This window comes from Oncorhynchus nerka, linkage group LG12 (assembly GCF_034236695.1).
Source record: "Oncorhynchus nerka isolate Pitt River linkage group LG12, Oner_Uvic_2.0, whole genome shotgun sequence".
NCBI classification, from domain to species: Eukaryota; Metazoa; Chordata; class Actinopteri; order Salmoniformes; family Salmonidae; genus Oncorhynchus; species Oncorhynchus nerka.
In genome coordinates, this window is record NC_088407.1 from 76,024,615 (window position 1) to 76,046,583 (window position 21,969).

The 21,969-nt window shown below is 42.5% G+C and overlaps 1 protein-coding gene across 1 annotated transcript in view; it reads right to left on the reverse strand.

Annotated features, from left to right (window-relative positions):
* LOC115138831 (dicer 1, ribonuclease type III) overlaps positions 1–21,969 on the reverse strand; it is a 65,975-nt gene that overhangs the window by 35,848 nt on the left and 8,158 nt on the right. The window contains exons 2-15 of the mRNA XM_065025800.1: positions 9,803–9,860; positions 9,595–9,662; positions 8,763–8,966; positions 8,340–8,502; positions 7,899–8,029; positions 7,393–7,527; positions 6,916–7,076; positions 6,424–6,592; positions 5,908–6,066; positions 1,761–2,074; positions 1,419–1,551; positions 848–969; positions 538–658; positions 113–267 (exon numbers count right to left, since the gene is read on the reverse strand). Of these exons, the coding sequence (XP_064881872.1) occupies positions 113–267; positions 538–658; positions 848–969; positions 1,419–1,551; positions 1,761–2,074; positions 5,908–6,066; positions 6,424–6,592; positions 6,916–7,076; positions 7,393–7,527; positions 7,899–8,029; positions 8,340–8,502; positions 8,763–8,876 (1,877 nt within the window). The 5' untranslated portion in view covers positions 8,877–8,966; positions 9,595–9,662; positions 9,803–9,860. The remainder of the gene's footprint in view (positions 1–112; positions 268–537; positions 659–847; positions 970–1,418; positions 1,552–1,760; positions 2,075–5,907; positions 6,067–6,423; positions 6,593–6,915; positions 7,077–7,392; positions 7,528–7,898; positions 8,030–8,339; positions 8,503–8,762; positions 8,967–9,594; positions 9,663–9,802; positions 9,861–21,969) is intronic.

The following is a 21,969-nucleotide window of genomic DNA, read 5'->3' on the forward strand; positions in this document are numbered from 1 at the left end:
AATCAAACATATTTTGTTCTCAGTACATTTAGAGCCTCGTTTCCAATGAGAACCATTTTAAAACTGTATATATCTTTCAGACTCAAAGCAGGGCTGGCGGTTCTCTCTTTACCTGTTGATGTGTCCGATAGCCGTGTTGATGGTGACGCGGGGCCCTCCTTCCTCAGAGCGGAGCACGTAGGGAGGCAGGATGTTGTCATCATCCTGCACCGGTTCCACCTCAAAGTCACCGACCCCCGCTGCCTTGGAACACTTGTTTCTCAGGATCTGAAGACATCAAGAGAAGAACTACAGTCATCAGTATTAGGGTTGTCACAATACGAGCAGAGAAACAGCAAGGACCTCTCATATCATCCAAGGACGGGCCTTGTGGACAGACACACAAATCAATTAAACAGGCAGATAGTTCCCTATACAGTACAGTGCACTACGCTATAGGGTGCCATTTGGGATGCATCCTTAAACAAATCTCTGAGAATCCCTGTGTTCCTCAGACAGACACAATGGGGCCTTGAGGACAGGCTCTGAAAACCACACCTTCTCTATGGCCTTGTAGGTCTTCAGGTCTTCCTCGAAGGTCTTGGTCCTCTCACTTTCAGCCAGCATGATGTAGTTGGAGACAGGGGCTCTGGCTCGGCCTTTAGACTGAACGTAGGACCTACAGTCAAGTCAAAGTTTATTGAAAGTGTATTTACCAGGGGTCACAACACACTTTATATGCTTAAAAAAAGAGGAACAAAATGTAGAACGGGAACAATATCAACAATATAAAACACAACAAAAAGAGAAGCCAATAGTCCATTGAGCAAGAAGCAACAAGGTAGTGGATGGACAAGCAGTGCTGTACCTGTACTCAGTGGGCAGGTCAAACCTCACCACCAGGTTACACTTGGGAATATCTACCCCTTCCTCCACAATGCTGGTCGCTATGAGCAGGTTGGTCTCGTGGGCACGGAACTTACGCAGAACCTGAGAGATAATGAGGAAATATGGTTATGTCTGAATGGAAGGAGGGGAGAGAGAGAGGCAGAAAGAGAGAGGCAGAGAGTGAGAGAGAGGCAGAGAGTGAGAGAGAGAGAGGCAGAGAGAGAGTGAGAGAGAGGCAGAGAGAGAGAGAGAGAGAGGCAGAGAGTGAGAGAGAGGCAGAGAGTGAGAGAGAGGCAGAGAGTGAGAGAGAGGCAGAGAGTGAGAGAGAGGCAGAGAGAGAGAGAGAGGCAGAGAGAGAGAGAGAGAGAGAGAGAGAGGCAGAGAGAGAGAGAGAGGCAGAGAGAGAGAGAGAGAGAGAGAGAGAGAGAGAGAGAGAGAGAGAGAGAGAGAGAGAGAGAGAGAGAGAGGCAGAGACACACTAATGTAGGGGTAGGTCAATTTCAATGTAAACAGATGGGATAATGTCACAATCCAAGATGTTGTGTTCCCACCTCTTCCTGTTTCCTGAACTCCACCTCCATCTGCTTGTTGCGTGGCTGGTTCTTTCCGATGCTGTGTCCCGTGATGAAGTTACTGCTGATATAGGCCAGCTCCGGGTCCTGTTTCCCTGCCTCCTTTATTAGCCTGACACAGAGAGACAGTAATCATGGAAATGGTATTTAGACAACCGAAATCCTCCCCCCAAAATATACTGCTAAATCACAAAGTTAGATCAATACAATTCATTCATTCTTCTAGTCTTTTGAGCAGTGTACAAGAAACATCCCAAGGAGGCAGTGTAGCAGAGGTATCACACAATTGAGCCAAAATGGCATTGAACACCAGATGCGTACCGGTTGAGGACGACGGCCGTGTAGCGCCTCTCTACGAAGATGATCCCACACAGGATGTTGGTGAACGGCGAGGGGAAGTTAGCCTCGGGTTTCTCCTTCACCTCCACCTCCTCATCCTCGTCTTCGTCTTCCGAGTCACTCCACGACACGTAGTTGTCCTCGTTGCGGTTGTTGTACCACTCCACACTCTCAAACTGTTGCCTCTCAAAGGGCTTGTACTCATGGAGGATCTCCAGGAGACGGATGACCTTCGGGGTCACAAACTTCAGGTCCAGAGAGGCCGGGGAGAAGAGTTCCTCACACAGGGCGTGGACCTAGGACACCAGGAAGAAATAACTTCATAATAAACCCTGTGGACCTAAGACACCAGGAAGAAATAACTTCATAATAAACCCTGTGGACCTAGGACACCAGGAAGAAATAACATAATAAACCCTGTGGACCTAGGACACCAGGAAGAAATAACTTCATAATAAACCCTGTGGACCTAAGACACCAGGAAGAAATAACTTCATAATAAACCCTGTGGACCTAGGACACCAGGAAGAAATAACATAATAAACCCTGTGGACCTAGGACACCAGGAAGAAATAACTTCATAATAAACCCTGTGGACCTAGGACACCAGGAAGAAATAACTTCATAATAAACCCTGTGGACCTAGGACACCAGGAAGAAATAACTTCATAATAAACCCTGTGGACCTAGGACACCAGGAAGAAATAACTTCATAATAAACCCTGTGGACTTATCCTGTACCAAGAGGGGAAATGCCCTTGCCCTTACACACACACACACAAAATACTAAAAGCAATCAATACCATGTATGTCATGTAGCCAAATCAAATCAAACCTTGTCACATGCGCCGGTATACAACAAGTGTAGACCTTACCGTGAAATGCTTCCTTACAAGCCCTTAACCAACAGTGCAGTTCAAGAATAGTTAAGATAATATTTACTAAATAAACTAAAGTAAAAAATAATCAAAAGTAACACAATAACGAGGCTTTATACAGGGGGAAACCAGTACCGAGTCAGTGTGCGGGGGTACAGGTTAGTCGAGGTCATTTGTACATGTAGGTAGGGGTGAAGTGACTATGCATAGATAATAAACAGCGAGTAGCAGCAGTGTACAAAACAAATGGGGGGGAGTCAATGTAATTGTCAATGGCCATTTGATTAATTGTTCAGCAGCATTCTTATGGCTTGGGGGTAGAAGCTGTTAAGGAGCCTTTTGGTCTGAGACCTGGCACTCCAGAAAATAGTCTATGACTGGAGTCTCTGACAATTTTATGGGCTTTCACCTGACACCGCCTGGTATATAGGTCCTGGATGGCAGGAAGCTTGGCCCCAGTGATGTACACACTACCCTCTGTAGCGCCTTATGGTCAGATGCAGAGCAGTTGCCATACCAGGCGGTGATGCAGCTGGTCAGAATGCTCTCGATGGTGCAGCTGTAGAACTTTTTGAGGATCTGGGGACCCATGCCAAATATTTTCAGTTTCCAGAGGGGGGAAAGTTTTTGTTGTGCCCTCTTCACGACTGTCTTGGTGTGTTTGGACTAGAGGTCGACCGATTATGATTTTTCAACGCCGATACCGATTATTGGAGGACCAAAAAAAGCCGATACCAATTAATCGGACGATTTTTCAAATGTATTTGTAATAATGACAATTACAACAATACTGAATGAACACTTATTTTAACTTAAAATAATAGATCAATAAAATCAATTTAGCCTCAAATAAATAATGAAACATGTTCAATTTGGTTTAAATAATGCAAAAAGTAAAAGTGCAAAAGTAAAAGTGCAATATGTGCTATGTAAGAAAGCTAATGTTTAAGTTCCTTGCTCAGAAGATGAGAACATATGAAAGCTGGTGGTTCCTTTTAACATGAGTCTTCAATATTCCCAGGTAAGAAGTTTTAGGTTGTAGTTATTGTAGGAATTATAGGACTATTTCTCTCTATACCATTTGTATTTCATTAACCTTTGACTATTGGATGTTCTTATAGGCACTTTAGTATTGCCAGTGTAACAGTATAGATTCTGTCTCTCCTCGCTCCTCCATGGGCTGGAACCAGGAACACAACAACAACAGCCACCCTCGAAGCAGCGTTACCCATGCAGAGCAAGGGGAACAACCACTCCAAGTCTCAGAGCGAGTGACGTTTGAAACGCTATTAGCGCGCACCCCGCTAACTAGCTAGCCATTTCACATCGGTTACACCAGTTGATAGGCTTGAAGTCATAAACAGCGCAATGCTTGATGCACAACGAAGAGCTGCTGGCAAAATGCACGTAAGTGCTGTTTGCATGAATGCTTACGAGCCTGCTGCTGCCTACCACCGCTCAGTCAGACTGCTCTATCAAATCATAGACTTAGTTATAACATAATAACACACAGAAATACGAGCCTTAGGTCATTAATATGGTCGAATCCGGAAACTATCATCTCGAAAACAAGACGTTTATTCTTTCAGTGAAATATGGAACCGTTCCGTATTTTATCTAAGGGGTGGCATCCATTAGTCTAAATATTCCTGTTACATTGCACAACCTTCAATGTTATGTCATAATTAGGCAACCCAAACTGTTGCATATACACTGACTCTGCACGCAATGAACGCAAGAGAAGTGACACAATTTCACCTGGTTAATATTGCCTGCTAACCTGGATTTCTTTTAGCTAAATATGCAGGTTTAAAAATATATACTTCTGTGTATTGATTTTAAGAAAGGCATTGATGTTCATGGTTAGGTACACATTGGAGCAACGATACATACCACATCGATTATATGCAACGCAGGACACGCTAGATAAACTAGTAATATCATCAACCATGTGTAGTTAACTAGTGATTATGATTGATTGATTGTTTTTTATAAGATAAGTTTAATGCTAGCTAGCAACTTACCTTGGCTTACTGCATTCGCGTAACAGGCAGTCTCCCCGTGGAGTGCAATGAGAGGCAGGTGGTTAGAGCTTTGGACTATAAGGTTGCAAGATTGAATCCCCGAGCTAACAAGGTGAAAATCTGTTGTTCTGCCCCTGAACGAGGCAGTTAACCCACCGTTCCTAGGCCATCATTGAAAATAAGAATGTGTTCTTAACTGACTTGCCTAGTTAAATAAAGACTAAATAAAGGTGTAAAAAAAAAAAACGGCCAAATCGGTGTCCAACAATACCGATTTCCAATTGTTATAAAAACTTTCCGATTAATCGGTCAACCTCTAGTTTGGACCATGATAGTTTGTTGGTGATGTGGACATCAAGGAACTTGAAACTCTCGATCAGCTTCACTACAGCCACGTCAATGTAAATGTGCCTTTTCCTGTAGTCCACGATCAACTCCTTTGTCTTGATCACGTTGAGGGAGAGGTTGTTGTCCTGGCACCAGACTGCCAGTTCTCTGACCTCCTCCCTATAGGCTGTCTCATTGTTGTTGGTGATCAAGCCTACCACTGCTGTGTCGTCAGCAAACTTAATGATGGTGTTGGAGTCGTGGGTGAACAGGGAGTACAGGAGGAGACTAAGTACACACCCCTGAGGGGCCCCAGTGTTGAGGATCAGCGTGGCGGATGTGTTGTTGCCTACCCTTACCACCTGGGGGCGGCCCGTCAGGAAGTCCAGGATCCAGTTGCAGAGGGAGGTGTTTAGTCCCAGGGTCCTTAGCTTAGTGATGGGCTTCATGGGCACTATGGTGTTGAACGCTGAGCTGTAGTCAATGAGCGGCATTCTGACATAGGTTTTCCTTTTGTCCATGTGATAAAGGGCAGTGTGGAGTGCTATTGAGATTGTGTCATCTGTGGATCTGTTGGGGCGGTATGCGAATTGGAGTGGGTCTAGGGTATCTGGGAGGATGCTGTTGATGTGAGCCATGACCAGAATTTCAAAGCACTTCATGGTTACTAACGGGTGGTAATCATTTAGGCAGGTTGCCTTCGCTTCCTTGAGCACAGGGACTATGGTGGTCTGCTTCTAACATGTAGGTACAACAATGGATGCCATGCCCTTATTACAGCAATGGATGTCACGCAAGCGCTTTACAGAACTCAGCTAGGCCTACATAGCAAGACAGGAGACCAAACTCAACGGGAATCACACAAAGAACATACACAAGAGTAAGTCGTTACACGCATACCTTCCTCAGGATGGTGTCGGTGAAGAGCAGGAACTTCCTGTTGATCTCTTCCTGTTCGTGTTTGATGTACTTCTGCAGCTCCCTCACCATGATGCCAGCCACCTTGTCGGCACACCACGGTCCCAGCACCAACAGCACCGCCCGACAGTCACTCAGCACCTGGGGAAGGAGATCATTCAATGAGGATCTTTGAGAATGTTTTAATCCTAAAAAACATGTGTGTAGTAGCCTACATGTTGTTTGAGGTACAGTAGGCCAACATAGCTCCTGTAATAGGTCAAAGCTGTATGCCAGAAAACATTTGTAGTGCATGGGTGAAGTTAGGCCTTGTGGTGCTCATGTGAATTTCCGTTCTTTTTTTAAGCTTCAGACCAGCCTCACTTCTCCCTTAAAACATACTTTTGCTATTCAATACTCTCTGGTGTAGATTAGGACTATGCACACATTCTCATTAGCAGACCTGCTTGGATATGAAGGTGGGGTCAGACCTGCTTGGATATGAAGGTGGGGTCAGACCTGCTTGGATATGAAGGTGGGGTCTCTGTCCTCTCGAGGCACAGGTATGTTGCAGTCGTTGAGGAAGTGGAGAGCCTCGTCCAGCTCGCTCAGTAGATGCTCTGAAAGGCCGCTCTTGTCCAGGTAGGGTCCACAGTCCAGTACCACCTCTCTGGGCTGGGAGGCATATCTGGGACACACACAACACACAGTTAAATGTTCCATTTTCAATCATAATAAGTAAGGGCTCGATTCAATCGGTACCCAGAAGTTCAGTGCATTTTAAATCTAAAGGCAATGTTCCCACATTAGCCAAGATTGTATTCATGGTAACCGCTGCATATGTCGGCTCAATCTGAAATTACCTTAACATTTCAATCGCGCTATACAGCTGAACTTACACGATACGGATTGAATCGAGCCCTTAGATTATGTGCACAGGAGGTACCTGATCCCAGATCAGCAGTCCCACTGAGACGCTTTGTGAATACAGGCCATGATGTGTAGAATTACCTGTCAAGGACAACAAGGTCAGTAGCTGTCTCTGCATTGCTCCGCAGGATCCGCTCCAAGTTCTGGATCTTCTGTTCCAGTTCAGACGGGTCACATTTACCATTCAAAATTGATGCAGTGAGGCCCAGGATCCGAGGGCTGCACGGACAGCCCTCACATAGCTGAAACAGGAGATAGACACAGCCCACACATTACTGAAACAGAGGAGAGATAGACGAAACAGAGAAATGGGAGACAGGAATACTGAGCCAGCCTAAAACAAGGAAACTCCAAAAACATTGACCAGCCTCCAATGGGGTCCAATAATGAAGGCTGACTGACCACACTTTTCTCATCTACAAAATGGGGAACAATATAATGAATAATCTCCAATCTCCATAAGGCCTTGGCTTTCTCCATACAGGGAAGGAAGAGTACGTGCTTGGCTTTCAAGCGACAGTTGAATGCATAGCTACGTAGAACAGATTGTAAATGTACCTTCATTATCTCCCGGTAGGGATGGTCCGTGATTGCCAGGTGACACTCATCAAACACCACCAGGTTGAGTTTCCATAGTGGCAGCACTCCACTCTTCAGCACATGCAGGAAGATATGGCACGTCATAACGAGCACCTAGAACAGAAACGATGGATAGAGTGAGTGGAGGATGGCATATTGCCTCGAAGAATAGATTATAGTTGTGAGACAGTATTCTGTGATGGACACAATAACTTCTCCCCTTTGGACAAAACACTGAGGGTAATCAGTGTTCTTTTTCTAAGTTGTTGGAATTGAGGGGAGAAAACTTTGGTAATGTTTTATTTTGTAGAATTACCATTGGTATTTATCATGAAAGAACTCTAACAATTGGTACTTTAATCTGGCAATTGCTTAGAATTATATGAAAATGGATGACAATTGGTACTTTATTCTGGTGATTGCTTAGAATTATATGAAAATTGATAACTGGTAATTTTCCAGAAAGTTGGTTCAATGAACGGCACCTGATTTTCAATCATTTCTTGGCTCCACTTTTCCCTGGACCATGATGAGGTCTTCTCCACACACATGTATTCTCCAACCTGGAGATCAGAGTGGGTCCTAACACTAGCTGCTTGCTGAATCACAGACGATGCTTTATTTACCATGGAACAGACAGAAGAGGGGAAAACAGAAGAATCATGGTCTCAATCATATTGATGTCCACTTATTAGAAGTTGATACTTATAAAAAGGCTGCATTGTGACTCTCCACCCTTCCCCTTAAAGAGTGCACTTCCACTCTGCCTGAAATGGATTTAACTATGGTGAAACTCCAACCAATGCTCACACCAATGTAATGCTTTTAAATCCATGACAGGGAGTGCATGTGCACACTTTGGGAAAAGTGTGAAGAAATGGGATGCACCAAATAGTACATTTATCTGCGTCTTTAAATGTAGCTACCTGCATTCACCAGGAAAACTGTCCTCTTCCCCTGTTCGACTAAATCTCCCCGGATTTGGTGGGAGAGCTCTTTAGTTAGGAGTACTGCAATAAAAGTCTTCCCTGAGCCAGTATTTAAGCAGACAATAGTATTGTGTTCAAGAGCTGCTTCAAGAAGTTCAACCTGGCAGGACAGATGAGGTCACAGTCATTAGTTTCAAACGTTGTGTACTATAACTGGTTACAAATAAATGCACTGGTGGTTACAAATGAATAAACCTTGTGAAATAAAAGATAGATGCTGCACACTGACGAATGTTTGCAGTTTATTGAGCGAAAGATCAATGGTGATGAATGTACCAATGTCTACATACATCACAATGCACTCTCCTCAATGCACTCTCCTCTCTCAATTGTTAGCTGGACTACTTGCTCATTCCTCACCTGATATTTCCTAGGCGTGTAGATGTTGTCGTGGATGGCCTCCTGTTGCCACGGGAGACCAAAGAAAGGCCCCATGGGATTGGAGGCGGGGGTGACCAGCTGGAGTCCTGCCATGCTGCTTTTGGGGGATGCTGGGGGGTGCGGTCCTCCACTCTTCCACTTTATTTTTTATCTAATTTCATCATTCCTCTCCTCTAAAGCTTACTGGTTCAGAAATAAACGGACAACATGCAGACATGATGTTACTAATAATACAAGAATTGCTAATATTATTGAATGACATGATCAATAATAAATAATTGAATCAATCTCCCCTCTAAAGCTAACTGGTTCAGAAAGAAACAGACAGCATGCAGGCATGATGTTGATAATTATGGGCAATTCCACAGTAACAGTGATGCAGACTCAGTGCAGATGAAAACTTCGGTAACAGAATGACGGTTGGTGCTGTTTGTGCCATCATTCTGTTAGCAAACTTTGCATCTGCACTGTTCTTCAAGTAAACGTGTTTTTGTAAAAATGTCAGTGGAAATTGTTAAAAGTGGTCTTTGTGCATAGAGTTGTATGGTTTGTTAAACTTTACATCGTATAATGAAAAAGCTGAGTCTCAGCATCACTGTCACCATGGAATTACCCTAATACAATAATTGCTTCATATATTGGATGACATGACCAATAATAAATCATTTAATATTTCTCTCCCTCTAAAGCTAACTGGTTCAGGAAGCAACCGACAGCATGATGTTACCAGTAATACAATAATTACTAATATTATTGACAAGACATGATCAATAATAAACATGATATTCACACAAGTGAAATGTATACTTACAGGTAGCGGCATAGACTCTGTGATGGGCCAGGCAGGACTTCTTCTAGGCTTCATCTCAACTAGAGGAGCTGTACAGAGAAACACACAACACAATCCCCTTAACATTAAAACCATTGACAGACCTATTGCACAAAAGCAAATGAAACTGTTGTTTCCTAGATTAAGGCTAACTATCATATGTCAGGCTTATGGTAAAATGTATTTTTACCTCTATGCAGTTGACTGGCTGTAATGGCAGGGCTTGAGAAGCTGAAGATTTTTCCTTACTAAAAAGAAATCACAGACAGAAGGGGACATTAGAAGGGAGCACAGACATCTTGATGGGAGGAAATGGGAGAGTTCTGGTGTGGGCCGGAGGGGAGTGGAGGAGGGAGGGCGGGCGGTGGAATGGGAGGGTAATCTAAATTCTGGATGGCCACTAGCTTTTCAACACATTGTTGCCGCCCTAAAATCAAGACCCCACGTCTGCCCCGACTACCGCAGCTCAACACAGCTGCAACCAATACCAGCAGTCATTTCAGCTCAGCCAGCACAAGCCCTCATTTTTATTGAGTGATCACATTTGCTGCTGGTTATAAGGCGGTTGACTGCCTCTCGCTGACTGCATCACAAATGGCACTCTATTCCATATATACTGCACTACTTTTGACCAGAGCCCCCATGGGCCCTGGTCAAAGGTAGTACACTACTTAGGGAATGGGATGGTGTGCCAGTCCCTCTGACGCCATGCCGAGAGAGAACATACATGCATATATAAATAAAATACAAACCATTATATTAGGCCTAACCCCAATTAGTCAACTGGTCGATTGTTTGGTCCATTGGCTGTTGGTCGACCAATATCTTTTTAGTCGAGCAGTAGCATATTTTTATATATATATATATATATATATATATATATTTGCACCCATCTCAGTGAATTAATCTGAAAAAGGTTATGGTCATTTATGTTAATGCTTTCAATATATTATTATTCCAGTCTTACCGTTCTCATTCTCGGAATTGACACATTGTTCGCAGAGCGCACAACCTATGCTAAACTTGTGAGAAACAAGTTTTTGTTTATTTCAGTCCATTTCTGAGTTTTGTCAATTCAATTCAATTTAGTCATTGTCTTTTGTTTGGAGTACTCCTGTCAATGTTGAGTAAGGACGCGCACCTGATTACGCATAAGTACACTACCGGTCAAAAGTTTGAGAACACCGACTCATTCAAGGGTTTTTCTTTGTTTTTACTATTTTCTACATTGTAGAGTAGTGAAGACATCAAAACTATGAAATAATCACATATGGAATCATGTAGTAACCAAAAAAAAGTGTTAAACAAATCAAAATATATTTTATATATTTGAGATTCATCAAAGTAGCCACCCTTTACCTTGGATGACACCTTTGCATATAAAATGTGTCAATTTGGGTATCTGATAGTATTTTTGATTGGCTTAATGTACCACACCAATGGTACGTTAAGCTGTGGAGCTTCTCAAAGTCATGTTTTCTTCACCTCAAAAAGCAAACAATGTTTTTATATCCGTTGAGAATGACAATAGTACCTCAATTTATTGGAGAAATCTTTCCAGGCCTCTCCCTTTCCATAACCACTCAGCGTGATCCAGTGGAAACGTAATAAAACAAGCCTACCCGATTACTTCTTATCAGTGCTTGACTTGGGTGATGGTATATATATATATATATATATATATATATAGGTGTAGGAGGTCCACAATACTTCTGTGCTAATATTCTATAAGAGGAACAGGAGCTCAAACATGAGATGCTCCACTCTGGTGAGCCCTTGCCAATGTCAAGCTCTGCTTCTAGTCCCTTGTGCAAATAGCCTACAGCTGTGTCTGTCCCGAGCTCACTGGAGCAGGAAACTGTGAGGGCCCAGGATACTTTATACAATGATGGAAGTTTGCTAGTGCAAGCTTGAGGCCGACTGAAGTTGATCGTTGATACAACGTTTCAAGTTCCTTGCACACAGGCCATGTGTAGCCAATGTTATTTATAGGATTTTTTAAAAGTAACTATCAGGATATTTTGTACAATGTTTTTATTTGTTGCCTTTTTGTAGGCTATTTTTACATATTTACTTTTTAGGTTTATAATTTTCAGTTAGATTTGGAGAGAAATTTGATTAACCACGTGACATTGATTTTGAGACAAGACATTATAAATTAAATTAAACTGTTCCACAAAAATGTGCATATGAAAACCAGAACTGGCACGCAGATCGGTAGAAATGTTAATATCAATTGGCATTCCACATGACAAAGGTTGCCGACTCCCCGTATAGCCTATTACCGGCAACTTCAGGAGAGTAATGGCAGAACCTGCGAAAGCCAGCAGGAGGAGAATGGTTGGGTCAGGGTACGTTATTTTTTCTTTCTTCTGGTTATCTAGATCTCTGGCTCCCTCGAGTCATGTGTGTTATTTCATCAAACAGTAAGCTGATAGAACCAGGCATCCTGTGGCGTACTGCATCAGCGTTGAATATCCCCCGCGATATGCAACTTTTCAGGGAAGTCAGGAACCAATATACAGTCAGTTAGGAAAGCGAAGGCTAGCTTTTTCAAACAGAAATTTGAATCCTGCAGCACTAATTCCAAAACGTTTTGGGACACAAGTCCATGGAGAATAAGAGCACCTCCTCCCGGCTGCACACTGCATGAGGCTAGGAAACACTGTCACCAACGATAAATCTACGATAATCGAGAATTACAATAAGCATTTTTCTTACGGCCGGCCATGCTTTCCAGCTGGCTACCCCTATCCAGGCCAACAGCGCTGCACCCACCAGTAGCAACCTGCCGAAGCAATCTGGTTTCTGAGCTGGTCATGGGTGCACCTCAGCCACGCTTAAGGTCCTAAACAATATCATAACCGCCATCGGTTATGACCGACCTGGCCAAGGCTTTCGACTTTGTCAATCACCGCATTCTTATCGGCAGACTCAACGGCCATGTTTTCTCAAATGACTGCTTCGCCTGGTTCACCAACTACTTCTCAGATAGAGTTCCTCTGGCAGTCTCTATGGGGGCGCCAGTGTTCTATTCTCGGACCGACTCTTTTCTCTGTATACATCAATGACGTCGCTCTTGCTGCTGTTGATTCTCTTTTTTTTTATTTATTATTATTTTTAACCCCTTTTTCTCCCCAATTTCGTGGGGTCCAATTGTTAGTAGCTACTATCTTGTCTCATCGCTACAACTCCCGTACGGGCTCGGGAGAGACGAAGGTTGAAAGTCACTTGTCCTCCGATACACAACCCACACTGCTTCTTAACACAGCGCGCATCCAACCCGGAAGCCAGCCGCACCAATGTGTCGGAGGAAACACCGTGCACCTGGCAACCTTGGCTAGCGCGCACTGCACCCGGCCCGCCACAGGAGTCGCTGGTGCGCGATGAGACAAGGATATCCCTACTGCCCAAACCCTCCCTAACCCAGACGACGCTAGGCCAATTGTGCGTCGCCCCACGGACCTTCCGGTTGCGGCCGGTTACGACAGAGCCTGGGCGCGAACCCAGAGTCTCTGGTGGCACAGCTGGCGCTGTAACCACTGCGCCACCCGGGAGGACCGCTGCTGGTGATTCCCTGATTCACCTCTACGCAGACGACACCATTCTGTATACATCTGGCCCTTCTTTGAACACTGTGTTAAACCTACAAACGAGCTTCAATGCCATACAACACTCCTTCCGTGGCCTCCAGCTGCTCTTAAATGCTAGTAAAACTAAATACATGCTCTTCAACTGATCACTGCCGCCCGCCCGACTAGCATCACTACTCTGGATGGTTCTGACTTAGAATATGTGAACAACTACAAATACAGTGGTTTCTCCTTTAAAAAGTTGCGAGCTTACGCTGCGGGACTTAGAGGTACCCAGCGTCATTGCTTCATTGCTCCAGACCTCCACAAGGGGGAGTTAGAGCACTCATTATGCATTTGGGTCCCAAGGTTTTTATATGACCAATCATATTGAGTGATTCCAATGACGAATTACACACAGAGCCACCCCTCCCAGGGGGCTTTCTTCAGCATAGATGGCAGACAAAACATTACGGGGAGGCAAATGTAAGCAGTTATAACGGCATAACGAGTAAAGCAAAAATTGTACAATTGAGAGGAATATGTTAGTTAATGTACTGTAGAGACAAACGATTGTGCATTTTTTTTGTCATGAAGTTAATTTACAAAAAGTTTTTTTCTGTCATATCCAATACCAGGTGTTTTTATTTGATTATTTCACCTTTAATTAACCAGGTAGGCTAGTTGAGAACCAGTTCTCATTTACAACTGCGACCTGGCCAAGATAAAGCAAAACAGTTCGACACATACAACAGCCCAGAGTTACACATGGAATAAACAAACATACAGTCAATAATACAGTAGAAAAAGTCTATACACAGTGTGTGCAAATGAGGTAGGATAAGGGAGGTAAGGCAATAAATAGGCCATGGTGGCGAAGTAATTACAATATACCAATTAAACACGGGAATGGTAGATGTGCAGAAGATGAATGTGCAAGTAGAGATACTGGGGTGCAAAGGAGCAAGATAAATAAATAAATACAGTATGGGGATGAGGTAGTTGGATGGGCTATTTACAGATGGGCTATGTACAGGAGCAGTGATCTGTGAGCTGCTCTGACAGCTGGTGCTTAAAGCTGGTGAGGTAGATATGAGTCTCCAGCTTCAGTGATTTTTGCAGTTCGTTCCAGTCAGCAGAGAACTGGAAGGAAAGGCCGGCCAAAGGAAGAATTGGCTTTGGTAGTGACCATTGAGATGTACCTGCTGGTTCGCGTGCTACGGGTGGGTGCTGCTATGGTGACCAGTGTATCAAACTCCATTCTGTGAATGGTGCTGTGTCTGCATGTATGTACTACAATTATACACTTCAACAGTGTTTACCACTCCTGCTCCTGGGACATCAATGATTACACATTGTAGCTATGCAATAGACTAGAAACATGACTTTGTAATTCATATATACAGAATAAAACAACAGTACATCCTGCCAGCACGCTCACAAGCATGCTGAATGACACATGGAAGAGAGCGAGAAGTCCATCACGCTATCAACTGTGCCCGAAGGTATTAACTGGGTTTGGGGCCGATTGTGCTAAAAACACTATCTATTGGAATCTTTAACATGTGGAAAGGGGGAAAAGTATTATCATTCGTTATTCACAAGCATAGCAGGAGGGCTATTAGCTGAACAATAGACTATTCAACCTTTACTAAAGAATTGTCTAATAGCCAAGCAAGGTGTGATCCCCCTCAGCTTGTGACAAATAATTGGTGTCCATCTTTCCACAACTACCTACACACGGTTATTGTTATGAACAACAAAAAAATATTTATAGAAATATAGTTTGAATTCAGGCTGTATCACATCCGACCGTGATTTGGAGTGCCATAGGGCAGCGCACAATTGGCCCAGCGGGTTTGGCCGGGGTAGGCCTTCATTGGCCGGGGTAGGCTGGTGCTGAAAATATAGCTAGCTTGTTATGCAAGTGTTTGCACACCAACAAATGGCGAAAACCTACACCAGTCGAGCAATTCATTTTAATTTGACTTTACAAACACCAAGTGTGCTTAATTAGAGTCTATTTCTTCAGAGCCTAGACCTATATAAAATAACTTCACTGGCTGAGGGAGGCTATGAGGCTTTATTAGGCCTACTTAGAATTGGTCAAAAATGTAGCATCCTACGTGAAACAATAATTTCAAGAAAAAAAAGCCTGTATATAGATTTTTTCTACTGTATTTTTTGACTTTGTCAGTTTATTCCATGTGTAACTCTGTGTTGTGGTATGTGTCAAACTGCTTCGCTTTATTCTTGGACAGGTCGCAGTTGTAAATGAGAACGTGTTCTCAACTAGCCTACCTGGTTAAATAAAGGTGAAATAAATAAATAAATATATTAAAAAGCGCACATTTGTAAATCCCAAACTCTAAAAGTAATTGGAAAGGTAGATACAAATTATGTGTGACACAATAAAGAATGTAAACCAAATGTGTTTTTATTTACAGTAGTGATGGACAACCGGAGGCATTTTGAAAACAGGTTTGCAAACACTTGTTTTTCACAACTGTAGCAGGTGAAGCCCATCATGCTAATGTTTCTTATTAGCAGAACAATATACTTTTTGTATAACCCAGCTACTGTTGTGAAAATCCCTCAAAGTATGATGCTTAAGTACTCTAAAGTGTTACATTTCTAACTAACAGCAGTACCATATTTATTCAGCAACATCTTTATGCTTTTGTTAATAAAATAAAATAAACGAGAAAAAGACATTCAAATGCGGATGTTTATATAAACTCCATTTTAGTCGCACTTCCACCCAGCTCCAAAACCACAGGTAAAACCTTGCTGAGATTATCAATGTATTTGTTGCATTGTTGTATCGTCAATTTCTCAAGTTAAAACATCTTGATGGCCTTGACCAGTTCATCTGTGCTTGTCGGCTTGGCAGAGTTACGGATAACTGTTTTCAGTTGATGCCAAACAAGTTTGATCGGGTTTAAAAATCAGGAGACCTACATGTAGAGATGAAAAATATATTTTTTAGATATACTGTAGGCCTACCGAAGGTGTTGTAGGTCTTATTTCTACATTTTTATTTAACCTTTATTTTACTACATAAAGGTCTACTTACTCTGCTGGCGTCCCGACCCAGTTTATGCCCTTATTTGCAATGCAAACCCAAGCGGCAGTGTGTTTTGGGTAGTCTGCATTTGGAGAAGAAAAAAAGACCAGCCTAACAGCCAAAATTAGGTACAATAATAGAAATACACATGTAAATAGGCCTAAATGTAATTAAAAACGGCTATAATCCTACTTTGAAAGAAACGATGTGGTCCCAGAAACACCTCTCTGACACAGGGTCCAGCATATCTCCTAAGGATTTCTTCCTCAAAGAAAGAAAAATAAATCTTGAGCCATACCTGAAAAAGGAGGCAAGGTGAATTATTGTGGAACACTGAGTTGTAGCCTACAATATTTGATTTACCTTTTGCTTTGTAAATAGCCAAACTCACCATCAAAAGTCAAATATGGGCCTGGTCCCTGGCGAGAAATTGCCCCCCACACATGGAGTTTGAGCAGATGCTTGGGACTCGGCTCGTTTGATCTTCCTTTTTTTTGTAGCAATTTTGAGCAAATTGCTCAAGGGCCACTGTTGATTAGTCTGTGACGATGACATTATTGAACGTCTCGCCAGCTTTGATCCATGCCTGGGCCTGCAGAGCGCAAAGTTCTTTGTCAGGCGAATCATTGGGTCGAAACTACAGAACAGTACAAAACAAGCGAACACACCTGGTTAATGTTCTGATAATTTAAAAAAAATATATATATAATTTCTTACTAAGCCTTTCTGTAAGTCCACCCAAGTTTCTTCTTCATAAATAAGCCACACATGTCTATAAGCCACAGGTGCCTACCGGTACATTGAAACAAATGAACTTTACACAGCCTTTAAACGAAACACGGCTTGAAACAAAAATAAATAGGCATTTAAACGAAACACGGCTTGTAACAAAAAATAATAATAATAGCAGTAAACAGTAGCCTACCAAGAAAGTCATTGGTCACTATCTTCCTCCTCCTGTGCACTGAAACCACTGAAGCCATCTCCTTCGGTGTCGGAGTTAAATAGCCTCAGAATTGCTTCATCCGATGTTGGATCGCTGCCCTCTTCAAAACGCAGCAGTCCAGCCTTTCGAAACCCGTTGATGATAGTGGATTTTTTGACAATGCTCCACGCTGTCAGCAGCTCTATTTCCTTTTCCAACAGCCAGATCGATCGCCTTCAACTTGAAAGCTGCATCATATGCATTTCTCCGTGTCTTTGCCATGATGAGGGTGACAAAATGACTACAGTAATCAGAATGATGGGAAGTTTGAGCGCGCTCGATTTATGTCACATTATGTGACGGTGCTCAGTTTATTGGCGGCATGAATCTTGTGAAAGCGGGAAAAATCCATAAATTAGCCGCGGCATTGTACAAACCGCGAGGTTCAAAGCGTGGGAAAAAAGTAGCGGCTTATAGTCCGGAAATTACAGTACTGTATTCTATGTTTATTTGTCAGACTGCACAGTAGCCTAAAAAACAAATGCAGCTGGCTTATATCTTCAAAATGCTTTTACTATCCATACTTATTTTTTAATTTACCTTTATTTAACTAGGCAAGTCAGTTAAGAACAAATTCTTATTTTCAATGACGGCCTAAGAACAGTGCCCCTGTTCAGGGGCAGAACGACAGATTTGTACCTTGTCAGCTTGGGGGTTTGAACTTGCAACCTTCCGGTTACTAGTCCAACGCTCTAACCACTAGGCTACCCTGCCACCCCAATACTGTACAGTATTGTATTTCTTCATCAGCAACTATGCTTTCGTAAATAGAATAATGATAAAAATACTCTTTCAAATGCTGATGTTTATTTAGTTTTGGATCCATAACGAATTACTTGTTCAAATATGCCATATTCCTGAGATGTGTGTTGACTGCTCACTCTAGGTTAAATGAAAACAAACTCTCCTAAATATCATTACCCTTTAAAGTGATTATTATAATAAATTAATTTAGAATTATATAAAAGACCCTTAGATATTGTCAGATATTCTCACAGATCCTAACGGAAAAAGCCCCTCTAAATGTAATTATTGGCGGAGAGTCGCGGCATTTAATTCTTTTTTTTCAATATACTGTAGGCCTACCATAGGCGAAATGAGTCTCACGAGTGTTGATTAATGTCTAATGTATAATTCTGTAGTAGACATCACAACTATGTTGTGAAGACATCACAACAATGAAATAACACATATGGAATCATATTGTAGGACGCCATATTTTCCTCTCCATTCTTACAGAAACCCAGAGGGTTTTTGTTTTTTCATGGAATAGAAACACCATAATATTAATCAAATTAAATAAGCAAGTACCAGTCAAAAGTTCGGACTCACCTACTCATTCCAGGATTTTTCTTTATTTTTACTATTTTCTACATTGCAGAATAATAGTGAAGACATCACTATGAACTATGAAATAATGCATGCCCTGCATTCTGTATTACAGACATGGCCTGCTCTCCCTTATGTAAGGAATTAGGCACTTTCCCATGTTTACTACAGTATTTATTGTCGACTGCACAGTAGCCTAATAAACAAAAACACATTTTGTTAAAAAAATTATGATTTAAAAAAAATCCTCTTTCAAAATGCAGATGTTGATTTAGTTATGGATCCATTCCATAAAGAATTACTATGGGAATAAATATCACTGATTTACAGAAATATTGGAACAAAGTTGGCTAATGAAGGCAAACTATTTAGAATCCTCCTGACATCACATTGTACAGCGCCATAGAAACCGTGAGGGTTTCGATTTTCTCTGAATAGAAACATAATATTAATCAAATGAATTAAGCAAAATTTCTTAAAATCAATCCCATATACTATGTTATTACAAAAAAGGTCTTAAATTCTCTGGTAATGTCAATACGGAATACTATCAAATACTTCTCAAAGATGCCTCTGGTGGTCAAACTAGCAATAACTTACAATAACAGAAGAAAATGGGTGAGAATTAAATGACGTGCCACAGAATGCCAAGGCAGCACGCAAGGTGTGCCGCAGTATGACAACTTTTAAAGGAGGAACCACTGTACCTAGGTGTCTGGCTGGACTGTAAACTCTCCTTCCAGACTCACATTAAGCATCTCCAATCCAAAATTACATCTAGAACCGGCTTCCTATTTCGAAACAAAGCCTCCTTCGCTTATGCTGCCAAACATACCCTCGTAAAACTGACTATCCTACCGATCCTTGACTTCGGCGATGTCATTTACAAAATAGCCTCCAACTCCGAAAATTGGATGTAGTCAATCATAGTGCCATTTGTTTTGTCACTAAAGCCCCATATACTACCCACCACTGCGACCTGTATGCTCTCGTTGGCTGGCCCTCACTACATATCCGTCGTCAAACCCACTGGCTCCAGGTCATCTATAAAAGTCTTTGCTAGGTAAAGCTCTGCCTTATCTTAGCCCACTGGTCACCATAGCTACACCCACCCGTAGCACACTCCAGGTATATTTCACTGGTCATCCCAAAGCCAACACCTCCTTCGGCCGCCTTTCCTTCCAGTTCTCTGCTGCCAATGACAAACAAATTGCAAAAATCACTGAAGCTGCAGACATATCTCCCTCACTAACTATAAGCATCAGCTATCAGAGCAGCTTACCGATTACTGCACCTGTACACAGCCCATCTGTAAATAGCCCACCCAACTACCTCATCCCAATATTGTTATTTTATTTTTTATTTGTTTTGCTCTTTTGCACCCCAGTATCTTTACTTGCACATCATGCTTAGGGTCATTGTCCTGCTGGAAGGAGAAGCTCCATCCCAGTCTCAAATCTCTGGAAGACAAACAGGTTTCCCTCAAGAATTTCCCTGTATTTAGCGCCATCCATCATTCCTTCAATTCTGACCAGTTTCCCAGTCCCTGCCAATGAAAAATATGGTCTTCTCGGGGTGATGGAGGTGTTGGGTTTGCGCCATACATAACATTTTCCTTGATGGCCAAAAAGCTCAATTTTAGTCTCATCTGACCAGAGTACCTTCTTCCATATGTTTGGAGTCTTCCACATGCCTTTTGGCGAACACCAAACGTGTTTTCTTATTTTTTTCTTTAAGCAATGGCTTTTTTCTGTCCACTCTTCCGTAAAGCCCAGCTCTGTGGAGTGCACGGCCTAAAGTGGTCCTATGGACAGACACGCCAATCTCCACTGTGGAGCTTTGCAGCTCCTTCAGGGTTATCTTTAGTCTCTTTGTTGCCTCTCTGATTAATGCCCTCCTTGCCTGGTCTGTGAGTTTGTGGGTGGCCCTCTCTTGGCAGGCTTGGTGCCATATTCTTTCCATGTATTATTAATGGATTTAATGGTGCTCCGTGGGATGTTCAAAGTTTCAGATATTTTTTATAACCCAACCCTGATCTGTACATCTCCACAACTTTGTCCCTGACATGTTTGGAGAGCTCCTAGGTCCTAGGTCTTCATGGTGCCGCTTGCTTGGCGGTGCCCCTTGCTTAGTGGTGTTGAAGACTCTGGGGCCTTTCAGAACTGGTGTATATATACTGAGATAATGTGACAGATTGCACACAGGTGGACTTTAAACTAATTATGTGACTTCTGAAGGTAATTGGTTGCACCAGCTCTTATTTAGGGGCTTCTTAGCAAAGGGGGCGAACACATATGCACACACCACTCTTTTTTTTCCATGTCAATTCACCAATTTGGACTATTTTGTGTATGTCCATTACATGTAATCCAAATAAAAATCCATTTAAATTTCATCTTGTAATGCAACAAAATAGGAAAAACGCCAAGGGGGATGAAAACTTTTGCAAGGCACTGTATACACTCCTTTCATGAAACTATCTTATCGCCTAGCTGAAACCTGGGCGTCCTACTTTACTCTTAACATTACTGTTCTTCACTTTCGTAAAAAAAATATCTTTAAACTTTGCCATGATCGTCAGAATTTTATAGATTGGGGGAATGGTTTGAAAGTTGCGCGCTCACTATTAGTAAGGGGAGACGGGGGGGAATGGTTTGAAAGTTGCGCGCTCACTATTAGTAAGGGGAGACGGGGGGATTGTTTGAAAGTTGCACGCTCGCTATTAGTAAGGGGAGACGGGGGGATTGTTTGAAAGTTGCTCGCTCACTATTAGTAAGGGGAGACGGGGGGAATTGTTTGAAAGTTGCACGCTCACTATTAGTAAGGGGAGACGGGGGGATTGTTTGAAAGTTGCACGCTTGCTATTAGTAAGGGAGACGGGGGAGTGGGGGGAATGGTTTGAAAGTTGCGCGCTCTCTATTAGTAAGGGGAGACGGGGAGGAATGGTTTGAAAGTTACACGCTCACTATTAGTAAGGGGAAACAGGGGTGGGGGGTTGTTTGAAAGTTACACGCTCACTATTAGTAAGGGGAGACGGGGGTGGGGGGTGTTTGAAAGTTACACGCTCACTATTGGTAAGGGGGGACGGGATTATAACAGTCTTTATATCTATTATAGACATGTTTGCTCAGTGGTGAACCGTGGCCTTCAGTGGGGGAAAAAATATTCCAACAAGTTGTACCAAACTCAAAAATAGCAAATATAAAGAGCTCGACATCAGCGCTTGTCTGTTTTCCGGGGGGGGGGGGGGGGAATGTAAATTCTCGGACAACAAAAATATAGTTTTAAATTGCCAGAATCCCAATATCAAACAATTAGGTTACTCCAATCCAAATTGAATCAGTGTCTTCCGGATGCAATGTGTTGCACACTGTCCTCCCAATCTCTACAGAGCGTATGGAGTA